Here is an 18211-nt window from a genome sequence, read left to right on the forward strand (position 1 = left end):
TGCCTGCGTGCATTCTCGGGCAGCCCTGCGTGCACCCCGTGGGTGGCTGCAGGCGGTGCATGGCTGGCGCTGGCATGGAACAGCTCTCTGGGATGTCTCCATGTCCCCAGGGCACTGGCTGCTGGTGGATGTCCCTGCTCGCCCGACGCTGCTGTGGGTGCAGAACCCCTCACCCTCGGCCGTGCTCCCGCTCATGGCTTTGATCCACCCGTGGCTTCCATCCACCCACTCCCCCTTGCTCCCCTCTGGGCAGGCTGCTTGGTTCAGGGGTGGTGATGCTGGGGAGGTGCAGGGACTCTGGGCATCTGGGGTGAGCTGTACCCCAATGCCACCCCCCTATGTTTAGGGGGTCTGGCCCAGCCCCTCCTCGTGCTGCAGATAGGGAGTTTTAGCCTGGCCTTGTCACGCTGCGGAGTTTAACTACAGGAGCGGGCGATGGATAATGAACGTGGGACGAGGGTTTTGCAGAGCAGCCGGTAGGAAACAACCCCGAATGTATGTTTAATCCTTGCGGAAAGAGAATGCTCGCTCCCTCCCCCCTGTCCACAGCTGGGCACTGGCTAGACCCGTCCCCATGGCCTGCTGCTACCTCGACCCATGGGGACTCCCCGTCCCTTGTGTGTGGGATGGGGAGGAAGGTGAAGGACGGCAGCTCTGGCCATGGTGAGTGATTCTGGGCTGGTGCCGGTGAGCAGTGCTCCTGGGAGTGGTTAGATCCCTGCTCCGGTCCTCCCCAGAGCATCTCGGGGAGCAGAGCATCGCCCAGCTGCCACCCACTGCGGGGACATCCGCACCCGGACAGGTCTCTCCAGCCTGGGCTACCCCCAAAAGCCCCCATTAGACCCCAACTCTGGCTCCCCATCCCTGTTCCTTTTGCAGCTCCCTCCCCAAATCCCCCCTCCGAGGCCAAACCCACCGCGGAGAGACACCCGGGTGCCGTTGTTAGCTCTCTGCTTGGAAACGAGCAGCCAAATTAAGGAGGGAGCTGTAGCCACAGCAGATGCACAGCCTGTGCAGTGCAGGGGAAACTGAGGCACGGGAGGTGGGCAACTGGGGGGGACCAGGTGTCCCCAGCCAGGGGACGTAGGTGCATAGGGTGTCCTTGGCTGGGGCCCTGGCAGAGCAGCCAGGATGGCTTCAGGCTGGTTTGGGCAGCCCAACCCTCGTGACCACAGTGGGTGGCTCTGGGGTGGTTGTGGGGTGGTTTTGGGGTGGTTTCCCTTGCCATGAGCATGCTGTGGGGTTTCAGGGTGGTTTTGGAGAGGTTTGGGTACCCTGACCCCACCATGATGACATGATACAGGGTGGTTTTGGGGGAGCTAAGCGTGACCCCGAGCATTGCAGGGCTGGTTCGGTGCTGCTGCAGGGGCTTTCTCTATTTTTGGTCCTTTTGGGGATTTTCCACGCACCTTCTCTTTTCGCAGTCAGCCCGCTCCCTCCTGGCATCCCTGCTCCATCCCGGCTGAGCGCTCCTCCCCGGGCCTGATCGTGCCATGCTCCTGCTCCGCACCAGGCTAACTGGGACCAGAACTGGTGGCACTGGTTGTACTGGGAGCTTCCCACCCAGATTCACCGGCTCCCAGCCCACAAGGAGGGTGAGTGCTTGGCATCACCAGAGGAAATGAGAATTAATTATGGACTCGTTAACACCAACTCATCACCTGTGCTGCAGTGCTGGGCAATATCCCCGGTGGGGTCCTGGCATGTCCCGCATCGCCTCAGCCTCCCCGGCCAGCCCAAATCCCCCTGGGATGGGGGTGCCCCAGGTGGTCCCAGCCAGTGCTGGAAAATCAGCTGGGAATGGGGAGGGGGTGGGCAGGGCTGGGCCAGCACTGGGGGCGAGGTGGGGCATCGTGGCGAGGAGGTAAGGTGTGGGATGGGATATGGGGTGGGATATGGGGTGGGATGGGCTATGTGTTGGGATGGGATACGGGATGGGGTGGGATACAGGGTGGGATATGGGGTGAGATACGGGGTGGGATGAGGTACAGTGTGGGATACAGGATGGGAAACAGGGTGCGATATGGGATGGGATGGGATACAGGGTGGGGTACAGGATAGGATGGGATGGGATATAGGGTGGGATACGGGATGGGATATAGGGTGGGATACAGGATGGGATGCAGGGTGGGATACGGAATGGGATGGGATGAGATACAGGCTGGGGTAAATGATGGGGGGTTTCCTGGCAATTGCACCCCCAGGTGTGAGCAGCTCGGCCGGGACAGGGGCCTCGGTGGCTGGTGTTTGGCACTGTACCCCAAGGTGAAGCTTCGGAGACGGGGGGGTGGGCTGTTGGGGGGATTTGGGGGCTTGGGGGCGCAGGTGGATGTTGAGATGTGGGGAGGAAGGGGGAGGGCATTGGGGAGAGTTACGAGGTGCTGGGGGTGGGGGGCAGAAGGATGTATAAGGTGGGGGGGTAGATGGCTATCGCGGGTGCCCCGGGGGCGATGCGGGGGGCTCTGTGGGAGGGGGGGCTCTGGGGCGTGCGGGCGGTTCCGCGGGTGGCGGCGCGCCCTCCGCCCGGCAGGTGGCGCTGTGTGGTGCCGGCGGCGCGCTAGCGCGGCGGGCGGCTCTGTGTCGCGGAGCTGTCCAGCACTTCAGGAGGGGCCGCGCTCGCCGCGCCGGGAGCCGCGCCGGGAGGGGCCGGGCCGGGCCGGGCCGAGCGGGGCCGAGCGGGGCCGGGCCCAGCGGGACCCAGCGGGGAGGCGCAGGCAGCGGCCGGCGGCGGCGGCGCCGGGCCGGGCCGGGCCGGGCCCGGCGGGGCGGCGGGGCGAGGTGAGGCGCGGCGCGGCCGGGCTCGGGCCTGGCTGGCGGGCCGGCACCGGGCGGGGGGGGGACGGGCAGGACCCGGTGTGGGGGGGAAGAGGGTGTCTGGGGAGGGCAGTGGGACCCCACTGGACACGGGTGGCAGGCGGGGAGGGCTGAGAGGTGCAGGGGGACCCGAGGGACAGGGGGACAGGGGCGGGGGGGGGGCTGTGGTGCTCCCTGGGGGCAGGGGGCTGAGGGCCTCAAAGGGATGGGGATGGGGAGGGGGTTACGCTGCTCCTTAGGGGCAGGGAATTGGGGTCCCCAAAGGGAGGCGGACGGCAGGGCTGAGGAAGGGGTGCAGCGCTTGGTGGGTGCTGGGGTGGCTGAGGACCCCACAGGGAGGTGGGTGGCAGGGCTGTCCTATGGGTTTGATGTTCCTGGGGGCACGGATGGGGTGAGGAGCCTGGAGGTGAGATGCTTTTTGGGGCGCAGGGGGTCCCTCCAGGCACGTGGATGTGTGGGGCGCTCCCTGGTGCAAGGAGGCTGGCTGGGGGGCACCCCACATACCTCTCACCAATGCTGTGGGGAGACAGGCTGGGACGGGGGCCACAAGTGACCCCCCAGCAGCAGGTTTTTGTCTCCCACTGCAGGACTGGGAAGGATGGGATGGAGAGGAGCCCCCAGCAGACGCTGGTGCTTTGTGGGGTGCAGGTGGGAGATGAGGCTGAGATAACGGCCCCAAAGCCCCTCTCTCTGCTGTGCTGACCCCCAGGCCGTGCCGGGGAGGGGGGCCCTGCAGTTCCCGGTTTGGCTAGTGAGATTTCAAACCCTGCGGGTGTTGCGCGGGGGAAGGAGAGGGGCAAGGCTTGGCAGCCAGGGGAGCTTGAGCAGCAGCTCAATGGCTTCTCTTTCAGGAGCGTTTTGTGCTTCTCCTTCCCAGATTTGGGAGGTTTATCCCCAGGAACAGCCAGGCTGTGCCATGCGGGGGGCTGGTGGTGAGGGGTCGGGCCGTGGCTGGGGGGGAGCGGGTGGATTTCAGTGGACGCAGGTTCATTCATCCCCTCCAGAGCAGAGATTGCAGACCGTGGATGTTTCTTGGCTTGCCTGCGCTTCTGCTGCTGCAGGGGGGTCACTTAGGGGCTTGCCAGCATTTGGGGGTGTCTTGAGTTGATGGCAAACGCCGAGGACCATCTCATAGGGTGCAGGCGCTCGTGCCCCGGCTGGTCTCCCTGCCCTGGCCGTGACCAGGAGCACGGGGACATCCCCAACGAGGGGGATTTTGGGGACAGGAGCGCATGGTGCTTGTGTCCACACACAGAACATCCTCGCTCCGTCTCCCTCTGCCAATGCAGCATCCCACGATGCCACCCCTGCATCCCGCCTGCCTCCCCCTGCCCCAGGGACTCATCCTGGCAACACATGCAGGGAGAGGCGGGGGGCTTTCGGCAGCTTTTAGGGGAACCTTCAGTCCTTGGGATGGCCAGCAGGAGCTGTGCCGGGCAGGTGGAGGGGTGCAGGGCTCTTGGTTGGTTTCGTCCCTGCTGCCAAGGAAATGGTGCTTCCCCCTTGGGCAAAAGGTCTCCTGCCCCGGGGGCCGGATCCAGCTGCAGGTGGACCCGTGGCAGCGGGTCCTGGGGGCTGCAGGAGGGGTGAGGAGAGGGTACCCACCCCACATCTCTAGGCAGGGGTTGCCTGCGGGGTGCAGGTCATGCTGTGGGTTTAGTCCCAGCTGCTGGGGGTCTGCTGGCTGCGAGGGTCCCCGATCCCAAAAGCCCTTCCGCCTCCTCCTCCTTCCCAGCTCCCGTTTTCCCCGGCCAGGTGGCCCGTGGCTTATATAATGTGCTCAAACCCCGGAATAGCTCCTTCCGTTACACAACCGCCCAGCCAGCCACGGAGGGGGGGGATCCCCAGCTGGACGCTCCCCCTGTGCCGGCCATGCCCCCCCATACCTGCCGTGCTCGGCCCTGGGGGTGGTTCACCGGGATTGTGTCCCCATTGGGGAAGGTGACCCCGTTGTGACAGTCATTCCCCCCTGCTCCTCCGTGTGCTCAAAAATTGCTTTTATTATTATTATTCCCGTCCCCCCAAAGTGGTGCTGGGCCGCGGGGCTGCCCGTGCCTCCTCCTGGCCCCTTGCCCAGCAAAGCAATTGACCTCAAGGATGCAAAACCTGGGGGGTTGGCTGTTCCCCCTTTCCGTCCTTGCCCAGAGATGTCGTTATTTAAGCACTTCTGGGTTGGTGAAGGTCTGGCAGGGCAGCGAGTGCCTGAGCCCTGCCCACCGGGGCTGCCTGCGGGTCTGTTGGCCACCAGCAAGGAGCAGTTGGTGGCCGCGGTGGCCCCAAGGGGTTGGGGAGAGTGTTGGCCAGGGGAGTGCGGGGCTGGGGGGTCGCGTAGAGGTACCCATCGCCTGGACCTGCTGCCTTTCCGCACGGGGGGGTTTGCTGCCATCACTTGGACATGTTGCTCCTCCTTTCCCTCATCCCTGGCTTGGAATGGGATCACTGCAGGGGTCCCAGGGTCCCCTGGGGATGGTCCCCATCATGGTGTGACCCCCTTCCCATCAGCTCTCCTCCAGCCAGAGCTGGGAACAGGGCTCACTCGGCCTCCCCTGGCAGCCCAAAGGGTTCAGGCTGGGGGGGCTTCGGCCACAGCATTTTGGGGACACGAGTGAAGCCCGGTTCCTCGCCCTCCATTGGGCCCTTTTCTCCAGAGCATCTCCCAGGGGAGCTGGTGGACCTCCGCTGCCGGCAGCGCTGTGCGGTGCCCGTCTGGCGGGGGGGACCGGTCCCCACCCCTGGCTCCCCCATCCCTACCTCCCCAAGCCGGGAAGGAGCCCAGTTGCTTAGCAACTGTTTAGCTTCTCCACCAGCCTCCTCATCTATTTAAAAAAAATATATATATATGCACAGACGTAGGTATGCACAAGCAGCAGTGAGCCCTCACCCAGCTCACGACCCCCCCCAGCCAGCATCCATATATTCTTTATTAATTGCTTTAAAGTCTGAGAGGCATCTAATTTTGGTTGGGCAGCTAAAGCAAAGGATGCTCCGGGCTTGGGGTAGGGAAAATATGGATGGAGGGGCTGGAACGGGTGTAATCAACCCCTTCCCGCGGGCAGGATCCCTGCCGGCTCGGGGCTGGGAGGCAGTGCTAACGAGCCCCAGACCGGCTAGACTTTTAAAGCCAATTTTGCCTTTATTTTTCCCCTTCTTGGATGTCTGACTCATGGTTTTTGGCACTCGGGGGCTGGTGAAAGGCAGCTCTGGAGAAGGTCGGCCCAATTAATGGCAGCGACCCCGGACTTTTCCTCCTTGTAATTCTGGCCAGGTGTTTAGAGGAGGCCGGCTGCCTTGCTGTGATTTTCTAGCATTTTTTGTGTCACAAAAAAAAGCCCCTCGCCCTGCCGTCCCCGCAGCATGGGCAGGGAGCAGCCTGGGATGGGGCTGTAAACACTTTGGGGACAGGGTTAAGATTTCGGTAGGTGGTGGTGTGCCCTGATGAGACCCCGGTGGGCAGGGGAACCGCGGTGGGCCACCCCTCTCACCCTCTCTGGTGGGGCTGGAGGGTCCCCACCTCGGCTGGCTTGTCCCCTGCTTCTTGGGACTGAGCCCTGGCATGCTCAGTGCACGAGTGGTCCAGGGAGCCGCTGTCCCGGGCTTGCCGCCTGCATCCGTGCCCGCATCCCCGGCACGCGGGCGCTCGCCGTCACCCTGGCTGGTGCAACTGGATGTGGCGAGAATTAATTGAGTACCGGCCGGAGGCGGCTTTAATTAGCGCTGAGGCGGGGAGGGGAGGAAGCCCAGGCACCGCTGCCGCCTTTCCCTGCCGAGGGATAGATGCCGGGAGAGCATCCAGGCACCGCCAGCCCCCCGCTGCCATCCCCACTCCCGCTGGGAAAGCGGCTTCATCCGCATTACGGCATGGCAGGGCCCTGCGGCGGCAGCGGGCAGGAGTGACGGGCAGCTGCCTCCCGCACAGCCCCGTGCCCCGTGCTGCAGGCACGGCCGGGGAGCTGAGCGGTGCCCGTGGGGGGATTTGAGCAGAGTCAGTTGGGAAGGAGGTTGTTTCTGGGCTGGAAAATTAAAGGGCAAAAGCAGTTTGGTGAAATAACACTTTTTTTGCTCATTTTCCTTGTTTTCATCTTTCCCTTTGGGCTGGAGCTCCTGAGCCCCTGAGCTTCCCTTCAAGGCCCAGGCTGGACAGCCCCAGGCTGGGGCACGGGGCCAACCGTGTCCCGGGGCCACCCCACCAGGCACCCAGGGCTCCCAGGCCACTGGGAGGGAGCTCGATTCAAAGCTTGGCTGGAAACCAGCAGCCCCAAAGTCCTGCAGGATGGCGAGGCTGATCCTTGCACCCTGAGCTGGCAGGGCCTGTCCTGGCTGGATGTTGGGGGCACAGCGCAGTGTGTCCGTCCTTCTGTCTGTCCTGGCCTCCATCAGCCTGGCAACGCCGGTGCCCGGGTCCTCCGCACCCTGGGTGTGATTCAGCACGACTGGGAAGGATGAGGGTGGGAATGAGGATGGGAGTGAGGAAGAGGATGGAGTTGGAGGATGGAGATGGAGGATGGGGATGAGGATGGAGAATAGGGACGAGGATGGGAATGGAGGATGGAGATGGAGGATGGGGATGAGAATGAAGATGGGGATGGAGGATGAGGATGGAGGATGGGGATGGGGCAGCTCTGAACATTTCTAAAAGCTCTAATCCAGGTAGCAGAAAGCACCTGCAAGCCGAAAAGCTGTTTTGACCTCCCCAAGCCCCAGGGTGGCATGTGGAGCGCCAGTGGGGGAGATCGGGATCCCAAAACGTGTGGGCGAATGGCTCGGCAAAACGGGAAGAGATGGATTTGCTCAGGAATTTCCCCAGCAGGAGAGAGACCCCTCTTGCCCCAGTGCCAGGGAGTTTGAGCCCTCCTGGGTGGCACTACGAGGATTAGAGTGGTGGGGACGGATGCCAGCAGCTGGCCCCGGCCTCATCCTGCAGCCTTTAGGAGTCCGTGGGGACATGGTGCAGCGCTGGCCCCAAGACGCCTCCTCTCCCTCTCGGCCGGGCGGCGGGTTGCCAGTGCTTGATGATTTGTGGGTAATTACTGCAGATAATGAAATATTTAACCATCGTCTTTATTAGCGGGGGTAGCGCTGAGCCAGGCAGGAAGACGCTGCTGTTCAAGCAGGGCCGTGCTGCCTTTGCTGATGGGTTTGGTGCCGGTGTGGTCCCCATGTGGTGGCCGATGGATGGAGGTTGTGGTGGTGATGGCTACCCCATGTCCCTGAGCTGTCCCTTGCAGGTGCAGGGTGTCACTGGGGATCTCCTTTGGGGACAGGGAGGGCACAGACCAGCCTGGGGGACATGGGCTCCTTCTACCCCGGTGCCTTGTCCCCATTGTCATCAGAGATGTAGGACTGGCTCCGTTTTCCACCCAGGGCTTTTTCCTGTGGCCCGGCTTTGCTATCGATAGCTATGGACAGGGTTTGCAGGTGGTTTTTCTCTTCCTTTGTTTTCCTGCCCGTGCTGTGGCTGAGGCAGCGTGGCTGGTATCAGCTCTCACGGTGGATATTGCTCACGGCTGAGGGGACACCGGGACGCAGTGCAGTGTCCATCCCCGGGCTGGCTCCACCTGCCTGGCCCTGGGTACAAGGAGGATATCTCCAACTATATTCTTTTTATGGAGTCGGGGAGCGTTTCCCGGCGGGATCTGCATGCCTCCCCCACCATGCAGCCCTTACCTGCAGGTACCCATCCAGCTGCCGGCTTATCTCCCATGCTCCTCCATCTACCTGCCTGGCTGTATATCCCACATGCTCTCAAGGTTTTGCAGCAATGAATTTACCCGCTGCTGGGCTGAGGATAAAATTAATTCCCGCTGGGGAAAAGCAAGCAGAGGCTGCTGTGGAAAGCATTCTCTCCTTCCCCCTCTCCTTCTTCGAGCCCCTTGGTGAGTGAAGGTTTCCCAGTGGGAAGCTTCCTCCATTCCCAAATTTCCTTCCCAGTTTTTGGCTTCATGCCCTGATGGGAGAAAGAGGAAGAGGAGCCCCCAAGCCAGGTTCTTCTGCAGCATCTCCCCCATCTCTGGCCCGGGGCCACCCTGGGACATGGAGGAGGCTGGGGTCAGGGATCTCCCCAGGCAGGGAGGGCTGAGCGGGGCAGCTCCTTGCTGCAGGGTGTCATGGGGCTCGAAATGTGGGTGCTGCCCTGCCTGCTGCAGGCAAGGGGGGACTGAGGGACCCTCTGGTTGCTCTAACAGGGCTGAGCATCCAGGGGATGCAGAGGCCCGTCTGGCTCCTGCTCCACCGGCAGCATCTCCCGCTGCCCGCTCCTCCGTGCCTCTGTGGAAATAAAGGCTGCTGGCTCCTCTCTGCATGGTAATAATGGGGAAAAAAAAAGCCTTGTAATTAAGCAGTCAGCTGCCGTCGTCCCTGGGCAGGCTCGTCAGGAGATAAATGAGTGCGTGGGGCAGCCGGTGGCAGCGGGAAAGCCGGGGATGTCCCTCGGGGATGCCGCAGGGTGGGAGATGCCTTCCTGCTGGGCTGGGACCCCCGCCATCCCAGGGAGGGCTCTGAGGCTTTTTCTCTCCTCAAATAGCAGAGAAATGTCCTCAAAGCCTCTCGCGGGTGAGCTGCGCTCCCATCCTACCTGTGCTGGCTGACAGCGGGGTCCATGGGGCTCGGAGGGACCCCTGACCGCCTGTCCCGCTGCTAACGTATGGCTCTGGGCACGACAGACCCGCGCTTTGTCAGGCTTTCCCTGGTACAGAGCCAGCCCTTGCGGCATTGCGATGGGAATAGCCCCAGCCTTGCTTTGCAGATGGGGAAACTGAGGCAAGGGGCAGGAAGGGTGCTGGCAGAAAACCCAGATCTCTCAGTAGCCTTCCCTATCAACCTGTGTGCCTGCGCCTCTTCTGAGGCAAATTTTGCCTTCAGATCCTGGTGGGGTCCCCTCGCTGTCACGGGGTGAGAGGGAAGCCGGTACAGGGACTGACCCCCAACTTTTTCTCTCCCTCCCAGGCGCTGCCGGCAGCGAGGCCGCCCACGCCGGCATGGCTCTCTACAACAATGGGGCCGACGTGCCTTCGCCCCAGGAAGCTTCCAACGGCTTCTCACAGCCTGGCGCCTCGGGTACGTGGCATAAAGGCGAGGAGGAGGTGCGGCTGGTGGAGCCCAGCCTGGTGAAGAAGGCTCACCGGGAAATCCTGGACCACGAGCGCAAGCGGCGGGTGGAGCTGAAGTGTATGGAGCTGCAGGAGATGATGGAGGAGCAAGGGTGAGTGGCAGGGGCTCGGGGCTGGGCTGGAGATGGACCCCGTAGCTTGGGATCCTTTTGACTCACTTGTACCTCGTCCTTCCCCTTTTTCCTCCCTAAAAAAATACCTTAACGTGGCAAATGTCCCCTGTTGGAAGTAAATCCGCTGTTGGGTGTATCGGACAGCTTTGGATTGGACTGGTGGGTTGGTTTGTGAAGCTGAACGCCTCCAAGAAACACAGACCTAGGAGTGCATCCACACACATGTTGGAGGCTTGCTCCGGCCCCTCTGCTTGGAAATCTGGGCTCCCAGCTCATCGTGCCGGGAAAGTGGAGGCAGGAAGGAGGCAGTCATCAGCACCGCCTGGCCCGTGCCTGGGATGGGAGATGGTCCGTTCCTGTCTCTCGTGTTGGGGAGACGAAGGATAGCTGGGGTTTAGTCCCAGGCGAGGCTGTTTTGGTGCTTCAGTTTGTCCGGCCTTCCTTCTCTCACCCCAGTTTTGGGGTGAGAGGATCCCCCCCTGTCCTGCCGTGCCACTGGCTGTGCACCATGAGCTGCTCCCGGGGAAGCAAAGGGCTGGGGGAAAGCCTGAGGGGCTGGAGAGCATCCCTGCCTGAGTGGGCAGGAGGGGCTGGGGGGCCAACGAGGAGACCCCCATCCCTGCTGGACCCATGGCTGTGCTGCCGGCTGCCCCCCATAGCTCCGGCACCAGCCGAACAGCTTGATCCCCCTGACAGCTCGCTAAAACTTGATGGATGGAGCAAATTCTTCAGCACATGTGGATAGACGGGGACTGGTATCAGCTGGGGAAAAGGAAAATGGATTGAGGGAAGGCTTCGCCAAGGCTTTCATTAAGAGCGCAAGCGTGACCTAGAATTAAATTGTCTCACACAGACTGGAATAATGATTGTGCCTAATTTGTCGTTATGGAAATAAATAAGGCTGACCTGGCGCCTTGGGGAGCCCAGAGCCTCCTGTCGGGTTCCCGCGCCCTACTAGGGATCTTACTACTAGTAGTATCATTACTGCGATGGGTAATAGCAATATTGCTATCGGTATTGTTGTTATTGCTATAATTGCCTTTGCTATTAAGGCTATTAATAACGATGATGACGGTGATACACCGAAATGATAATATAATTACAGTAATAATCTTGGTCAACCTGGTTAATCCTCCGCCTGCTCTTCCCCTCCACACAGGGCTCTCCGGGGGGGGATTGCACGGGAAGCGTTTTGCACCCCTAAGGTTTCTGCCTGGGCTGGGGGCTGAACCTGGCTACGACCTCCGGGGAATTATTGGCAAGGGCAGGGCCCCCGGGATGAACGGGTGTGACAGCAGAGGAGGTTTTGCGGGGATTTAAGCATTCCCTTGTTTCCTTAAAGGCGGATGGCTCCTCCTGCCTGCGCTGTACCCGGCTGCTGCTCGCTCCGGGCTGCCTGCGCCGTTATTCCCTGCCTGCAGGCTGGATTTCTTGTCCGGAAAAGAAGCATCAGCAATTTTTCTTTCTTTCCCAAACCCATTCTATGTGTTAAATGCAAGAACAAAAATCCCTCCAATGGAGTTATAAGCAATGCTGGGGGGTGCAGGAGGGAAAGGGCTGGTGGGGTGCTCCTGCCTCTAGTCACAGGATCGCTGGGTGCAGGGGGGTTCCTCGCCTTGGCCTTGCCCCCTGCAGATTTGCTAACAGCCCAGCCGCGGTGGCCCATCTGTCACCTCCTGTTTGGCCTTGCGTCCCCTCTCCAAGAGCATCGGCCGCACCCGTAATATGCTGCAGCAAATGCTTGTCTTCTCGGGCAGACATCTTCCTGCTGCCGATGGCCGGCTGATGCCCTGCGGGGTGGCCGGGGCTGGCGGCTCCGTCCTCGCGAGATGGCCACACTCTGCCCGGCTGGCTGCACCACCATCGAGGGTACGGTGCAGAGCAGCATTTGGGGGTGCTGCCCTGTTTTCAGGCCCCCCAATGCCCAGGCAGGGTGCAAGGCGAGGGGAAGCAGCCAGGGCTGCCTCCATGCCCAGTTAGCCGCCCTCCTCCTGCATGGGAGTCCTGGCAAGCTGGGGAATTAATGAGAGCCTTTCAGTGCAAATGAGCTCATTAATATTAATTCCCCCTCTCCTCGCTGTTCCCCTTCATGGGCACTGCAGGGGGGGTGGGTGCTGCCACGTGCCCCTCTGCACCCAGGGGCACCCATGGCTCTGCGAGGGCCATCACTGTCCCCAGCATGGGCTCTGCAAGTTGCCAGCCTCAGGGAACGCAGGGCTCGGCCAGGCTGTGACACCCCATTTTCTGGGCTCGTTAGTGGCGATGCTGATGAGACATGACGGCGAGGATGGGCTGTGAGCAGCCCTGTGTGGGTAAGGACAGGGACACACACAGAGCCCGACCCCTTCCCTCCCAGGGTGGCAGCGTGGTGGTGACATGGGGTCCCTCTCCCTTTGCCCTGTCCCCAGCGATGATGCCGAGAGCACTGCGGGTGCCTCCACCGCATCCCTGCCTTTGGATGTTTTTGGACAAGGGGGATGCTCGGGTGCCCTTGTGCAGCCGCGGGATGCGGCACAGGACCACCCGCCCAGGACTGTCACCAGTCCCTCCCCGGGGACACCTTGGGGATGGCTGGAGTGCCGTGGTTTGCCGCGGCTGTTCTCAGATGCCAGGGACAAAGTGATTAGTGTCTCTCGTTAATAACCCTGCAGCGGCCTGAGTCAGCGTTCAGCGTTAGCGCAGAGCTGGCTCGGCTGCCGGGGCCCCGGTGCAGCGCGGGGACGAGCGAGGGAGGCTCGCGGTGGGATGGAGGTGCCAGGCGCGAACCCCAGCATCACTGGCTGCGATGCTGGCACTGCTGGGGGGGTTTGGTGGGGACGTGCCCCAAAACCTGGGGTTGTGGGGGGGGGAACTTCATAGTCGTCCTCTTCTTTTACCCCTTCCTGATGTCCCTTCCTCTGTCAAGCACTGCTGGGAGGGGCAGGCAGGAGAGAGGAGGGCGTGGAGGGTGGTGGCAGGGCACCAAGCAGAGGGACCTGCTCTCCTTCAGGCCCTGATGACTGTCACCATGCCACCTCTCCTTCTGACTGGCCCCTTAGGCCACATGTCGCTCCTGAAGGTATGGAGGTCCTCAGCAGGTCCCTGGGGAGCCCACACTTCGGCCACGGCAGCCCTGACCATGTCTTTGCCCATCCAGGTACTCCGAAGAGGAGATCCGTCAGAAAGTGGGGACCTTTCGGCAAATGCTGATGGAGAAGGAAGGCGTGCTCACCAGGGAGGACCAGCACGGGCGCCAAATGTAAGTGAGGCAGCGCCGAATCAGCTCATCTGTGCATCCTGCCTGTCTCTCATCCCAGATTGTCCCAGATTGCCTCCGAGTATTGATGGGTGGGTGGATGGATTGGTAAGAGAGGGTATATATAGGGATGGATGGATAGATGGATGGACATAGAGAGGGTATATAGGGTTCGATGGATGGATGATTGGTTGGTTGGATGGTTGGTTGATTTGATGGTTGGTCAGTTGATTTGACGGTTGGTCGGTCAGTCGGTCGGTTGGTTGGTTGGTCAGTTGGTTGGTTGGTTGGTCGATTGGTTGGTTGGAGGCAGGGTTTGCCTCTCTGAGGCAATATCCTGCCTCTGGAGAGGTTAGAGGTTGTCCTGCACTGGTCTTTTGGAGACCTCAGAATGCTGTATAGAGAGGCCAGCATTGCAATGCTCCTGTCCCAGATGATGAAACCAAAGGGCAGAAGGTCTTGATGCTTGGCTCACTCCACCAGCCAGTGGCAGAGACCAAGCTGCAGGTTTGCTGTGCCTTGCCTCTGCCTGCTCCCACCTTTGTGGGTCACCTCTCCTGCTCTCCCAGGGGCTGAAATCGCAGCTTCTGCCTCCAGCCAGGTGAGGGTACTGGTTTCCAGTCCTTGCTCTTACCCCATCATGCAGAATAGTCCTCCTGTCTCCGGGTGTGAAGCTGGGGTAACTCAGCTCGGCTGGCAATGGTTCGGCAGGTTGGCTGCCGTTCTGTAACCCTAGAAATATTAGTGTTAGCAATAATAATCATGAATAATAGTAATAATAATTTCTGTTGCAAGGGGCCTAGGCTGGATACGCAGGGCTCAAACCTGCTTCTCACCTGGGTAGACTTAGAGCCTGTGTCTCCGTCAGGCTGGTGTGACCCCAAGAAGCCCCACGGAGGAAGCTTCTGCAAGGAGCTCCTGCCCTGTGCCTCTGCCTCCTAATTGCTTCTCACGCTGCCTGGTCCCTGGGGGCTCCTTCTGCCCTGGGGGGGCTTGGGGCTCAGGTTAGGTGTCCAAAGCAGCCCAGCTCCTGCTAGGGAGCTCCTCCTGCCCCACGCAGGACTGTCCCCAGCCTCACAAGGGTCTGGCCTGGCTCCATGATGATTTATCTGCACGATGCTTAATGGCCCAGGCAGCGTGGCTGGCCCGGCGTGCACCATCCATCAGCCTGGAAACCAGGTCACTTGGGACAGGAATAGATGCTGCAGGTTCACTGCATATTAATACTTCATTAGGGTCAGGAAATCAGGGCGAGGGGGGAGGCAGGGAAGCTGTGGTGGGGCGGAGAGCCTTCCTCCCACCGCTCCCGCCCGCACACCAGGCAGAGAGGGACACGGCTCGGCTGTGCCCAGCCCGGGACAGGGCGCATGGCCCTGGGGCAGCACGAAGCATTCAGGGTCCTCCTCCAGGCAGGAAAAACCAAGGCATGGGGAAAAAAACCCAACCTACCCAGGTTACCGAGCATCAAGGCAAGGTGTTAACAAGTGGCCTTTGCCCCTGGGGGCTTGAGTCATCTCCAGGGCATCTTCTCAGGCAGGCTCGTTAGGGCTGGCGCTGCAACAAGCACATAGGGAAGCCGAAGGTGTGTTAAGGTTACCCAAGCAGCCCTAACTGTCACCTTTGCAGGCTTGCTTTTGCATTACGAAGGGTAATCATTAAAGATTAACCCAGGGGCTATAAATAATAGTGCTGAGCTGGAAGGAGCAGTCTCAAAGCAAAGGATTGCTCGGAGGAGAGCAAAGCTGGAGGTGCTTGGAGGAGGCTGGTAGGAGCCAGGTCCAAAGGAGGTGGTTCCTCATGCAGTGGGGACCTGAGCTGCCGAAGTCCCTGCCAAAGAATGTCCTGGCTGCAAAAGGTCTGTGCTGGGTGAAGAGGCTGGATAAGGGAGTTAAATAAACTTTAAATAAAGAGCTCCAGCCCTTGTAGGGGCTGGGAGAGTACTCAGCAAAACATCTCATGGGCTGGTCCTGCTCCAGCACCTCTCTGGACTTTTACAGCTTGGTCGTTGGCTGCCAAGATTCTGAGTCTGAAGCAGCTGGTCTCGTTTCAAAGCAGATACGAAAGCTCAGCATCGTCTGCAAAACTCCCCAGGGGAAACTAAGGCACCGAGCAGAGCCGTGACCACCTGAGTCCCTGGCTTTCTGTCTGTGCTCTTCCAGCTCCCGTCCCTGTGTGTGCACAGCCCGGCGATACAGCCTGGTCCCCAAGGAGTGACTGCTTGATGGACAGGCTGGTGGGATTGAAAACAAACGCAAGCGTGTGCCGGGCAGGGAGGAATAATTGGGGCAGCACAAGCCCGTCTTGAGCTACTGAGCACAGCTAACGGGTGAGATGCTGGCAGCCAGCTCTGGCATGGAGCGCTGCCCGCTCACGGAGCAGAGAGTCCAACAGGGAATTATCTCTGCTCGCTCCTCTCTTTTCCTCTTTTTGCCCCCTTCCCATGGTTGGGTGGGTGGTTGAAAGGCCGTTCCTGCCCTTGGGGCATGGCCAAGGCAGGAGTCGCTTGGAGAGGACCCAGAAAGCCATGGCTGCGGTGCAAAAGGGAGCCCAAGATCCACCTGAGCGATCATCCGTGATCAGGAGGAGGATGCCTTGCTTCTAGTTTTGGTCCAAACCATTTTTAATTGGGTTAAACAGCCCAGGGCCTGCCTGTGGCCAGGGATGCCAACACGTGTGGCTCTCAGATCTGCCGTCTGGGGCTGGGAGCATCCCTTCGCTCGGCCGGAGGCACTAGCGAGGCTGCCAAGGGACCAGTGCTGTGGGGGCTGCGCTTCTCCACCGGCATCCCCAGCTGCACACGTCCAGGCTGGGAAGGGCAGAGGAGCTCACATTGGGTTTCTGAGGGCAAATCTCCCCTGGGAAGCAGCGCCTGGGCTGGTGTGATGCCGGGCACCCTCCAGCCATGGCCCCATCCATTACAGTTCCCTCCAGAGCACCTGGATGGCCGCATCCCTCCCGGGGTGAGATGTCCTGCATCCCCCAAGAACAAATGAGAGGCCCCCAGGGGGGGCTTGATGCTGCTCCTGGGGCTAATGGCAGAGGAGGACCAGGGAGGTGGGAGATGGCAGGGAGAGACTGGGCAGGGGTCTCCTGGGTCCCTCCTGCCTGCCTGGTCCAGCTGCCAGGTCTCTGCCAAACCCTGCCCGCAGCCTCGGTAGTCAATGGCAACCTCCTGCCGGTTTCCATGGCAGCGGGAAAAATTAATGCTGACGAAGTCGCTCAGGAGGGAGAGGAGACCCCGGTTGCTTCAGGCCTGATGTCCCCCTACCCCATCTCGGCTGACCCAAGGGGCACGTCGCCCATCACCTGCCTGAAGCTCCGGTGCCGAGCTGGCGGCACGCTGGGGCGCTGACCTCAAAGCCTGGATCACCCCAGGCAGCTCCCGCCACCGGGCAGATAATCCCCCGAATCACCCGAATCTCCTGCCAGCTCCTTTTGCCCTAATCCGGCCCCACCGCCTACCTGGGCTGACCCCGGCCCCCCGCTCAGCTCCGGCACTTGGGCAATGCCAAAAGGGGCTCCAAATGATGCCAGGGCTGGACCCTGTGGGGAGATGGTGGCCCAAGCCTGGGGCTGTCCCCATGCCAGCCTGGCAGAGATTCACTGCAGGGACAGGAGCCCCAAGAAGACCCCGAGAAGACCCCCACCATACGGTGACACCACAGGGTTTTGCTGCATGTGGACCTCAAGTGATGTGACCAAGGTCCCCTGGGGATGTTGTGGCAGAGGGGATGTCCCATGTCCTCCAGCTCCTGCAGCCACACTGGGACTGTCCCAGCCTTCCCCCCAGCCGCTCCAGTGGGAAACAAGGAATGGGGAGCCCCAAATTAATCCTGCGCTTCCTCCTTCGGCAGCGTGATAGAGAACCATCATGGGGTGGACGGGGAGGAGTACGCGGTGGAGTACCCCGACTACGACGAGGGCTGCCTGCTGCAGTGCGACTGCTCTGCCGAATGCTACCGTGAGGACAGCAGCCACCGCGAGTACAGGTCAGGGTGCACCCCAGGGGGATTTTGGGGAGTGAGTGTGCACAGGGACGGGATGTCTCCCCACCTGCCAGGTCCCCATTGGGGGACATGGAGGCCAGGAAAGCCGGCGGTGGCCATCCCTTCTGCCCCTGACCCTGCCTGCTTTCTCCCGCAGGCTGAAAAGACGCTCGAGCAGCTCCACCTCTCCTCCACCCAAGAAGAAAAAGAAAAAGAAATCGGGTCACCGCCGGAGCCGGTGAGTCCCCAGCTGTCCCTGTGCTGTCCCCTCTTCTGGGTGGGCAGCTCTCCTCCCAGCTCACCCCTTCTCCAGGCACCAGTGGGGCAAGTCCCTCCACTTTTGGGGGCAGTGCACCCCCAAATGTGCACCCTCAAGAGGTGCAATGCATCTGCATGCATCGGCAGTGCAACACACACATGCGTGTGCACATATGCACAGTGCTGTGGGACGCACCGCCAGCCTACCCAACTGCACACACCGGTGGGACCTTGCCTGGTCCGTGCTGGGAAGGAGCCGGCTGCCGCAGGGCACAGCGCCAGCAGGATTTGGCTGCCTGAAGGGTCTGGCTCCGTCCATCCCCTCCCCAGTTAGTGCTGGCTGGCTGGGCAGGACGCTGTCCCTAATGTCCCTTTCTTCTCTGCCTTCCCCACGGCAGCAAAAAGAGGAAACCTGGCTCGGAGCGCAGGTGAGTGCCCAGCCGGGCTGGGTGGGCTGCGGGGTCCCCGCCGGGCATGCAGGGCCACTGAGCATGGGCTGGCCTCTGCCACCCACTGTCTGACTCTGAAATTCCAGTGGGAATTGGCCACCCTGTCTCCTGCTGGAGACTGCGGAGCCCACGAGGTGGCAATGGGACACAGCGGGATTTGGGCCCTCTGGCACTGAAGGCAGCTGGAGCCCTTCAGCTAAAACCCCCTTTCTATCCCCCACCCCAAATCCCCCCAGGAAATAATTGCCAT

At 61.3% G+C, this 18211-nt stretch overlaps 1 protein-coding gene across 1 annotated transcript in view; it reads left to right on the forward strand.

Annotated features, from left to right (window-relative positions):
- SRRM3 (serine/arginine repetitive matrix 3) overlaps positions 1–18211 on the forward strand; it is a 38315-nt gene that overhangs the window by 6073 nt on the left and 14031 nt on the right. The window contains exons 2-8 of the mRNA XM_075168896.1: positions 1425–1595; positions 2205–2265; positions 9757–10012; positions 13170–13271; positions 17123–17257; positions 17412–17492; positions 17911–17940. Coding sequence (XP_075024997.1) covers positions 9789–10012; positions 13170–13271; positions 17123–17257; positions 17412–17492; positions 17911–17940 — 572 coding nt within the window. The 5' untranslated portion in view covers positions 1425–1595; positions 2205–2265; positions 9757–9788. The remainder of the gene's footprint in view (positions 1–1424; positions 1596–2204; positions 2266–9756; positions 10013–13169; positions 13272–17122; positions 17258–17411; positions 17493–17910; positions 17941–18211) is intronic.

This window comes from Calonectris borealis, chromosome 19 (assembly GCF_964195595.1).
Source record: "Calonectris borealis chromosome 19, bCalBor7.hap1.2, whole genome shotgun sequence".
Taxonomy (NCBI): domain Eukaryota; kingdom Metazoa; phylum Chordata; class Aves; order Procellariiformes; family Procellariidae; genus Calonectris; species Calonectris borealis.